The sequence below is a fragment of the Cenococcum geophilum genome (genome assembly GCF_001692895.1).
Source record: "Cenococcum geophilum 1.58 unplaced genomic scaffold K441scaffold_47, whole genome shotgun sequence".
In the NCBI taxonomy this organism is placed as follows: Eukaryota; Fungi; Ascomycota; class Dothideomycetes; order Gloniales; family Gloniaceae; genus Cenococcum; species Cenococcum geophilum.
In genome coordinates, this window is record NW_027137605.1 from 1,180,663 (window position 1) to 1,191,212 (window position 10,550).

Sequence of the window (10,550 nt, forward strand, 5' to 3'; positions counted from 1 at the left end):
GGGGATAAAGAATAGGGTTAGTGTTCCATATATAGCCTATATACTTAACCGTGCTATACTAATTCTGCTTCCTTTATATCATTAATATAATTATACACGGTACTAACTTGTCTAGTTTAGGCCCTTTATTTTCTAGTTTAATAAGAATAAGATTAGTAAGCTAAACGGCTTATCTACTTTTACTATAGGTAATAGTAGTATAGCCTAAGGAACGGGTTAGAAAATAGTAGCTATATAGACTAAATAGGATATATATAAACCTAATAAATGCTTAGCTATAGTTTAAAGATAAGACTTAACTAAACCTGGCTTTTTAGAGCCCGTCTCTTAATACTAAGTAATCGCCTTTTTAAGCCCTTTAATGTTATAGCCACTAGTAATTATAAATAGGCCTTAATTAATAAAGTTAACACGTTAGATCCGGTCTTTATTACGGTGGACACTATCTAGTACTACTAAGAGCTTCGCCCCCCGTAGTGGCTATAAGATCTTACCTTTTAACTACTACGCGTAAAGCTTAGTAATAGCGGAGATATAGCTATTTATAACTAAGTATTGGACTATCTCGTTAAATAGGGCATTTAGGGCCTCCTTATCCTATACCTCCCCTTCCTTCTTTATAGCTTCCTCTCCTATACTTACAGCTACCCCTATAGCTACCCCTACGGTTGCCTTCCCCCCTAGCTATTCTACCTACTTAACTGCCTTTTACCTCTTCTTTACCCGCTTACTATCTTTCCATATCTCTTTCTATCTTAACTTCTGTTTTTAATAGCCAGTAGCCTATAATTCTTAGTTAATAACTTACTGCTCTAAAAATAGGTAAAGCTTATCCTCTGTTACCTAGGCGCCGTCTATATTACCTTTTAGTCTTATATATTAGTCTTCCCACTCTTTTTACTTTAGCTTATACGTCCTTATAGTATTCTTTAAGCGCTAGGCCTTATAAATATCCTATAGCCGCGCCATTTAGGCCTTAAATTTATTCTAAAGGCTATAAGAGAAGAAGAAGAAGGAGGCTAGGGGGGCTTCCTTTAACTATAAGGTAGACTATAGGGTAAGAAGATTTTTAAAAGACTTTATCTTTATAAAAGGTTAGGGGGAAGACGCGTAAGCGCGGCGTAGGTATAGGTAAATAAAGCTACCAAACGCGTAAATATTAAAGGAGGAGGAGAAGAGAGCTCTATATTATAGAATTATAATTATAATAGGCCTTTTTATATAAAATTAAAAGCCCTATATAAGCTAGGAGCTAGCGCGGGCATAAAAATAGGAAGAGGGTTAAAAAATGGATTATTAAGGCGACGATAAGGTTGAAGGCGCGCGATAAGGACCTCTATACTAACCTAGTACTAACCTAGGCCTTAAAAAGGCGTCCGAAAAGTAGGGGCCACCTCCTAAAGGGGGGGTGATATTTAGACGATATGTCGCGGACCTTAGGGGGTAGTACGTAACCCGAGGTTATGCCAAGCCTAACCCGGACCTCCGATACTTCTTCATACACGTGATTTTTAGTTAATTTTTTTAATTGGTGGCTGCGGCTTAGGGGCCTGCAAATGGCGGGGTTATTTTCCGGCTTTTTATAAGCAGTTTTTACTATAAAAAGGCAGGAAAAAATAGCCCTGAACTTGCAAGCCTATAGTCCAACTAGCAAAGGTGCGTACTTATAAGAAGTAGGGCATAAGCTATATATATGACGGGCTCGTACAAATACGTCTGAACTATACAAAAATACTAGGCTGAAGAGAAGAGTGGGGCGCCAAGGCGCTAGTAGTAAGCGAGCCAATAGCGATTTTTCATCCCGGGGATGGAAAATCCTAATTGGCTAGTTTTCACGTAATTCCACGCGAGCCCGATCGTACGACGACGGTGGTGGAATATAGTAGGACATGGTAGGCGGCGCCGCAATCTATATACATATAAGGTGAAGAAGTGAACGATTGGGTGAGCGGGTGAATTAACAGCAGCTTCAATTGACGAGAACTAGCATATTCGAATTCAATTAGATAATATTGTTGCTGCTTAAAGTTCTCAATGAAGAGACTTCAAGCCGTGCGTCGTGGGTCACGTGACTCCCTATAGACCCTATCAAGAATTTCAGTAGTATAAGACTAGTGCAAATGCGGGTTAGTCCGCTACGTAAGCATGGTTATAATTTATATGTAACGGTAATCAGAGCTGTTTAGCACAGGATATCGCCCCCATAAGCAGGGGGCGAGTTAAAGTATTTTACGCTTTAATCGCCTACTGTAAAAACCGCTAATTATATTGCCACAGTAGATGGTCGCCCTGTCCTGTACATGAGGGGGCACCTTGTTGGTGAAGGGAGAAGGCTTCTAATTGGAAGTATCTTGCATCTATCAAATACCTCATCGAATTGTTCCTGCATCGAGGACCGAACACTCCTCGCCCAGAGGCGATCATGGCGCCCCTGGCCCGGAGCCGCGGTTACTTAAGGGGCGTGGATAGGCCACCGTCATGGAATTTCAATTTAAGAGGCTAAGATTCAGCGGACCAGAAACGGCCCCAGCGAATTCTAAAGGGCTTCGAGAATGATGATATCAGCCAACTCGGACCAGAAACAGTCCCATATTATTACCAAGCAAATCGAGGCTTCGAAAGCTTGTCCGATCGCCCTACAAGTATCGAGGGACTTGGCAACAAACAAGACTTCTCGACTGTTTAGGCTGATGTCAAGTAAAGCTGAAACAAAAATAGGGCCAAATACGCAGCAAAGTCATCCTGGACTCTGAGGATACTGGACCTCAAACCCTCTATAATTCCTGTAGCTACCGCAAATTTGAATCTTTCTCAGACATGCGTTACTATATTCCGAAGCCATTTGCTAACCCTCAGTGGCCTGACAGCTCATCAAGGAATAGGAACTGTCCAGCCACCGCTCCAGAGGCGACGAGTACAATAGTAGCCCATTTGTTGGTGAACTTGTACAAGACGGCCAACGCAACCGTGAAAAGTACTGCTGCGATCCCTGATTGCGCTGCCCTGGCGATGGCTAGTTCCACCGGCTTTGTTAAGAAATCCCGCTCTGTCCCTTGAATGCTCGACTTGAGGATCTGGAAGCTGATGACACCGATGACACCAATAACTGCCCCGCAAAGCCCATCGAAGAAGCTTAAGAGGAACTTGCGGCATATCAGTTATCATAATTCAAAGCCAATAGATGAAGGACATGGTGCTAATGCGTACCTTGTTATGAACCAGCTTCTCAAGCAATAAATAACCAGCAATAGTGAACAAAAAACATGGGAAGAACATACCCAATGTTATAACAACAGCTCCTGCAAACGCCTTACCCAACCCACCATTTACATTGCCGCCCTGGAACCCAACAAATATAGCGAAGATAACAAGGGGCGCTGGTAGCACGTTTCCAATGGCAATGCAGTCAATAAAGACTCGCTAAGGTAGCCATCCACCTTTCAAGACTGCTTCGACCTGAACGAAGGGAATAGCGGTGTAGGCGCCACCAAATAACAATGAACCCGCAACAAGGCCGAGGACAAAGAGATTAATAAGCGAAGGCGTCTTCGCAATTCCGAGGGCCAGGGATACCGGTAATGGAACACCTCGAAAAACGGCATAAATAGCATATCCGCCATATTAAAGGATGAATAATATGCCAGCTGGTATCCATAGCCGGCGAGCGATAAACATGTAGATGACGCCGTATAAGCCGAGAGAGATGAAGCTACGCGGTCAGTCCAGTTTGCCCATATATTACTAATTCATGAGAACACTGACATGTTTAGGCGCAGAGTTGAATTAATTGCTGTACAGATTGCTGCGATAACGAGAAAAGGATCTATCTTCTTCGTGCTATGCTTGATGACGGAGTGGTCCGCTATCTTATGCGTAGCTTTAAAGATCTAATTCATGTCAGCAACAGCTTGTCTCGAAGCACAGTCAGCAGTTCTCAAATTCGTCTTACCATAGCGGCAACGATAGGCTGCAATGCTCGGAAACTAGCATTAAAGTACTTGTTCTCAAGACCGGCCAAAGTATACAAGTAGCTTGCTGCCAACATCAAGATAAAACCAGGCAGAATAAAGGCTAAGCCTGCAACAATTCCTCCAACTCTGCCAGCGCTTAAGCAACCAAAGAACATGCAAATCTCAGCTGCTTCTGGTCCAGGAAGGATCTAGTAAACAGCAAAAACGCGTTAAAACCGTGCAAGCGTGATCCATTTTTCTTTGATTACGATCTGCTCTTTAATTAGAGCAATCTAAGCGACCGGGCCACCCCAAGCGAAAAGGCCGAAGTTGTAGAAGAAATACCAAAAGAGGCGGAGCAGAGAAAGCTTTGGCGCGTTTGAGTAGGTCAAATCGTCGTCTTGGGTGTTGGAGGGGCTGGTGGATTGGAGGTTTTCGGACGTTTCCTTCGTTTCATGGGGACTGGGATGGTTTGACTGTCGCAAAGCCTCGACATCTTGGTCTTGGTTACCGGATTTAGTTGAAGCCTGTTGCGAGGTAGGATCTGCCATGGATGTACTAAAGAGCAAGCGATGAGAGAGTTGATGTAATTTAGAAAATAAAATAGCGACTGCAGGAAGAGCAGGAAGATGATGTCAACAGATTGAATTTTGATTACCAAGGTCATGAAGGGCATATAAATATGTTGGAGACGAATCAATAGAGCACCGTGCCAGCCTCGAGAGAGGACGGAACTGCAAGGAGTTGATTGGTTGCTCACCTCGGTAAAAGGATCGTCGGGGATGCATGATGGGACGGCATTCTCCGGGACACGGCTGGTTGGATCGTCCAATGAGACTTTTCCTATCAGTCGCCCGTCATTGCGGCAACGCTTGGAGCATACAGCTCGGCCAGTGTTGCCGAAAGCTCCGTTAGTGCCCGCCAAGGCACTAAAACCTCGGCTAGTGTTGATATTTTAACTCCGACACAGCTTCACTTAGTACATAATTAAATTCTTATCGCATTATATTTAGAGTCGATAACGCAATTATATTTTGATTATAACGTCATTACAGCCATTTACAAGCTTTAATTAAATACTTCCTACCATCTAATATAATTTCAAAAGAGCTCGGTAATAATATGGATAAGGTAAGTTTTAGGAGGTTATATTAAGGTTATATTAAGGTTTTATTAAGGATCTAATATGGCTATAAAGCCTAGAGAACCAGCAATCTAAAGTAGGAGAGGTATTTATTAATATTCTATCCCTATTATTATTATAATCTAACCTAACTATATTAGTTGCCGCTAAATCCCTTTCAGCCTCTAAAGAACGACTGTAATAACTCCTATATAAGCAGCGCAGGTATATATTTAGGTTATATCCATAATCTAACATAGAATAGACACCACTTAATAGTCTAAATACGCAATTTCGTAATAAGGTAAAGTAACTTCTAGTAGTTATAAGAAGGATCTAATTAGGATATAGACTGAGAATTTTCTGCAAAATAGGAAGGTAAATGCTTTTACTAAGATAGAGGTTGTAAAAGATATAAGTTATATTTTAGACAAAACCACGTTATATCTATCCCTTGCAACGTTGGTGTCCTACTGCAGGTGGTCCGTGCGGGAACACCAGAATCAAAAGGTTTCGCAGATAATATAGATTAATTAACCACTATGCCTTCTAATCGTGCGTTAATCCTAATATATCGTCTAACCTACTAAACCCGTCGTTCCTCCAACTCGTAGTAAAAGAACCATCTTCGGAGCCTTGGCAGCCGCCTTCAAGCCCTTTGTCAGAGCTTTATATCCCTCATCACGGCTCTAAGATCCTAACGATCTAATTGGCTGGAGCTTATCGATAAGAATAGGACACGAAGCAACGTTGCAAGGGATAACATCGGGAAAATATTCGCAGGATGAGATTCAAGTAGACTTTGGTTTTCGCGTTTCGCGTAATTGACATGCAATTTGACTAACTCGACACGCAATTGACCAACTTGACACGCAATTGACCAATTTGACACATCTAAAAGTCAAATAACACGCAGTTGACCTATTTAACAACTTTAAAAGCTAACTATATATTCCTTGACACGCAGTTGACCTACTTAATAGCTAACTGTATATTTCTTAACACGCAGTTAACCTATTTAACAACTTTAAAAGCTAACTGTATATTCCTTAACATGCAATTAAGGTAAAGTTATATGCTAATTACGCAAATGAATTTTTACACAGTTTTATTACTTAGAGGCTCTGCACAAGGCTCTACACGAAGCTCTACACGAAGCTCTACACGAAGCTCTACACGAAGCTCTACGTACAGAGGCTCTGCACGAGGCTCTGCGCGAAGCTCTGCGTACGGAGGCTCTGCACGAAGCTCTGCACGAAGCTCTGCACGAAGCTCTGCACGAAGCTCTGCACGAAGCTCTGCGTACGGAGGCTCTGCACGAAGCTCTGCACGAAGCTCTACGTACAGAGGCTCTGCACGAGGCTCTGCGCGAGGCTCTGCGTACGGAGGTCTGCACGAAGCTCTGCACGAAGCTCTGCACGAGGCTCTGCGCGAAGCTCTGCGTACGGAGGCTCTACACGAAGCCCTGCACGAGGCTCTGCGCGAAGCTCTGCATACGGAGGCTCTACACGAAGCTCTACACGAAGCTCTATACGAAGCTCTATACGAAGCTCTACGTACAGAGGCTCTGCACAAGGCTCTGCGCGAAGCTCTGCGTACGGAGCTCTACACGAAGCTCTGCATCGGGTCCCCGCTATATTCCCGATAGCGTCTACACGTGTCTCTGCCTATGTAGCCGCCTTATTTTTTACCCTTCCTTCTTCCTTACATCCTCCTACCTAGGGAGGCACTAGAACGGCAGCCAGCAGAGACCGTTGCTAGAACTAGATGACTATCGCTAGAACTAAAACACCGTCGCCAGAACCAGACGACCGTTACTAGAACCAGACGACCGTCGCCAGAGCCAGACGACCGTCGCCAGAACCAGACGACCGTCGTCAGAGCCAGACGACTATCGCCAGAGCCAGACAACTGTCGCTAGAACAGACACCGTCGCCAGAACCAGACGACCGTTACAGAACCAGACGACCGTCGCCAGAGCCAACGACCGTCGCTAGAGCCAGACGACCGTCGCCAGAACCAGACGACCGTCTCCAGAGTCAGACGAACTGTCGCCAAAACCAGACGACCGTCGCCAGAGCCAGACGACCGTCGCCAAGAACCAGAACGACCGTTACCAGAAGCCAGACGACCGTTACCAGAACCAGACGACCGTCGCCAGAACCAGACGACTGTCGCCAGAGCCAAGACGAACCGTCGCTAGAACCAGAACGACTGTCGCCAGAGCCACGACGACAACGACTAGCCCAGCGAACACTATAAACGATTCGATCGATTAATCGAATCAAGGTAGCACAGACAGGTAGGCACAAACAGGGAGATGCTGACGGGTAGGCAGATGTAGACAGGTAGGCAGATACAGACAGGTAAGCAGATGCAGATAGGTAAGCAGATGCAGACAGGTAGGCAGATGCTGACGGGTAGGCAGATATAGACAGGTAGGCAGATGCAAACAGGTAGGCGATGCAGACAGGTAGGCAATGTAGACAGGTAGGCAATGCAGACAGGTAGGCGATGCAGGCAGGTAGGTAGATAGGCAGGTAGGTAAGTCAATAGGTAGATAGGTAGAAGAGAACCATCGCTATATTATATTAAATTATCTAAAATAATATTATTTATTTTGCTAGCCTTATAAATAGCTTTAAAATAGCTTTTATTTATTTAAAATATGCTATTAGTATAAAAGAGGTAAATATAATTATGGTTGCCAAATGCGCAGATTACTGGCAGGTTGCGCGCAGGTTGCGCGCAGGCTGCGCGCAGGCTGCGTGTCAAAAAAACACGACATAGGCTAGTCGGTCGAGTTGCCAAATAACCTTAACTGCGCGCCAATTGCGTCAACCACCAGCCATTGAGGCCATTGAAAGGGTACCATATTTTGCCGATAAATCTAACCTTAATAGATTATTAATAAAGTCCTTAGTAGCCCTAGCGACTCTATATAAGATCCGGACGCCACTATAATAGCTATATATAGCACTCCGGCGAATAGGGTAGTAGCTTCTAGGCTATATTCTAATCCAGACTTAAATAGTAGTAAGGGTAAGGGTTCTAGTACTTATAATACTACTCTTCAGCCAAATACTATAAAGAGGCGCATTTCTAGTGCCCCCGCTTAATACACTAAGTGTTAGCAACTTAGTCAATTAAGGCACAAGCACGACAAGAGAGACGCGCAAGCCTATACAATTAGTAGTCTATAAACGAGGATCTAAAGCTAAAGAAAGGAAAGAAAAAGAAGAGCAGCGCCGGTTAAAGTAGGGTTCTTTTATACGGTCCTCTAGTTACATAACCTCAAAGTTCTGCCAAGTTCTGCCAGTCAAGTTCTGCCAAGTTCTACCAGTGCCGTAACATTACCCCCCCCTCCGCAAAAGCCTGCCCTCAGGCTTTGTATATCCGTATTATGCCTATAAGGCGTTCCTATCTTTATACTCTTTCGGTAGCTTATTATCTTCATTATACTAGCATTCCATTCATTTGTCTAGGTACTTTAGCGGTCCCGGTTTATTAGGGTAACAGCTATAGAATTCTTAAAGCTTATAGGGGCTACTAATAAAGTTCTATATAGGGTACCAGGTAGAATCTAGGTTATAGCCTTTCCAACTAACGCGGTACTTTAGCGTTTTCCTTACTAGCTTATAGGCTAGTATCTCTTTAATTTCCCATTTATTATCGCCACTAACTTAAATCGGCAAGGGGGGTTTGTTCTTTTATTTAGGTAATAAGTCGTTTATAGCCTTCCGTAGCTTATCCGGTAAAAAGATAGGGTAAACCTTAATTAAATCTAGGAGCTCTACTTTATATAAATTGCCTATTTTCTTAAAAACCTTATACGGTCCTACTATCTAATAATTGAGCTTATAGCTAGGCCGTTCCATCTTCTAGTTCTTTATTATAACCCAAACCATATTACCTATGGTAAAGTTAGGCTCGCGCCTATGCTTATTTGCCTACTATTTTATTAATTTCTAGGCCTTTTCTAGGTTTATACGGGCTACCGTCTAGGCTTCCTCTAAGCGCTTAGCGTACTGCTAGGCTTCCTTATAAGACAGTTTCTCGCGTATAGTTTATGGTTCTTCTAGCCTATCCTAGTTAAAGCTTATTTAGGGTAGATACCCCATTTCTAATTAGATAGGTGCAAATCCCATAAAGTTATAGGGTAGGGTCGCCTGGGCGTAGTCTATTAGAGGTAGTAGTTCGCCCCAGTTATCTTAGAAGTAGTTAATAAAGGGCCGGAGTCTCTGGTCTAAGTATTGATTTATAATCTCCGTCTAACTATCTGTTTAGGGGTAGTATGCCATAGAAAGCTTTAGCCTAATTCCTAGGATTTAGGTAAACTTGTTTTAGAAAGCCGATATAAACTACGGTCCGCGGTCCAATATAATAGTATCTAGTAGTCCGTAAATTCGGTAGACGTAATAGATATATAGTTGGGCCGCCTCTTTAGCGTTGATATTCTTATAACAGGGGATTAAGAATAAACGCTTGCCAAAGCGGTTAACTAGGATTATAACCATATTATATCCGTCGCGGTCTGTAGGCAGCTTATAAAAGTCTATAGAGATATGCTGCTAGGGGCGTTCTAGTATCGGGAGTGGCTTTAATAGTCCTGGGGTCTTATCTCGCGGAATTATAAACCTACGGCAGTCGTTGCAGTTCCGTATATAGCGGTTAATATCTATAACCATTCCGGGCCAGTAATATCGGTTACTAATAATTATGCGGGTCTTATTCTTTCTAGGGTAGGCTATAAAAACCTAGGCATGTGCTTTAGTAATAAGCCAAGTCCGTAAGTTCTATTCCTTTACTACTACTAGCCGTTCCTAATACTTAAGTAATCCATTTTCAAGGGACTATAGGCTAGTAACATTCTTTGCCTTTTTACAGTACTCCTATAGAGAAGGGGCCGTACAGTTTATCTACAGCAATTCGTTAATTAAGTTAAGTCCTAAAGGGTTAATAGGATACATCTTAGCGCCTAAGGAGTCTATACCCAGTTCTGCCTATATTTAGGGGTTAAGGTGCTTTAGTTATAGTAGTATCTAGGTCCGTAATAAGATCTTCGCAGCCATCTAGTTACCTAGGTCTTGTTTGCGCCTTATAAGAGTATCCGCATAGTTTATAGCGCCTAGTCTATATATAATCAAGAAGTGAAACTAAGATAGGATATCCACCTAGCGTACCTGCTAGGCCGTAAGGGCCTTAGTTATTATAAAGTATTCTAAGGCCTTATAATCCAAAACTACCTTAATAGACTTAGGGGTCCCTTCTAGCTATGCACGCCAGTGCTAGAAGCTAGAGATAATAGCTAGCATTTCTTTATCATGGATATAGTAGTTTAGTTCAGCATCTATTATAGTCTTTAAATAGTATACAATAGGGTGCTATTCTCCGTCTAGTTACTTCTAGGAAAAAACACCGGCTATTGCGCCGTCTAAGGCATCAGTTTCTAACATTAAGGGCCATTCTAGGTTAAA

General features: G+C 43.0%; 1 protein-coding gene across 1 annotated transcript; it reads right to left on the reverse strand.

Annotated features, from left to right (window-relative positions):
- Positions 1-2,758: 2,758 nt before the first annotated feature.
- On the reverse strand, positions 2,759-4,501 carry K441DRAFT_707767 (uncharacterized protein; the record flags this gene model as incomplete). Its single annotated transcript, XM_067653740.1, has 7 exons — positions 2,759-3,143; positions 3,208-3,420; positions 3,457-3,546; positions 3,685-3,709; positions 3,763-3,887; positions 3,950-4,159; positions 4,253-4,501. 7 exons carry the CDS (start codon positions 4,499-4,501, stop codon positions 2,853-2,855), a joined length of 1,203 nt encoding a protein of 400 aa, XP_067500002.1. The 3' UTR covers positions 2,759-2,852.
- Between the last annotated feature and the right edge of the window lie 6,049 nt (positions 4,502-10,550).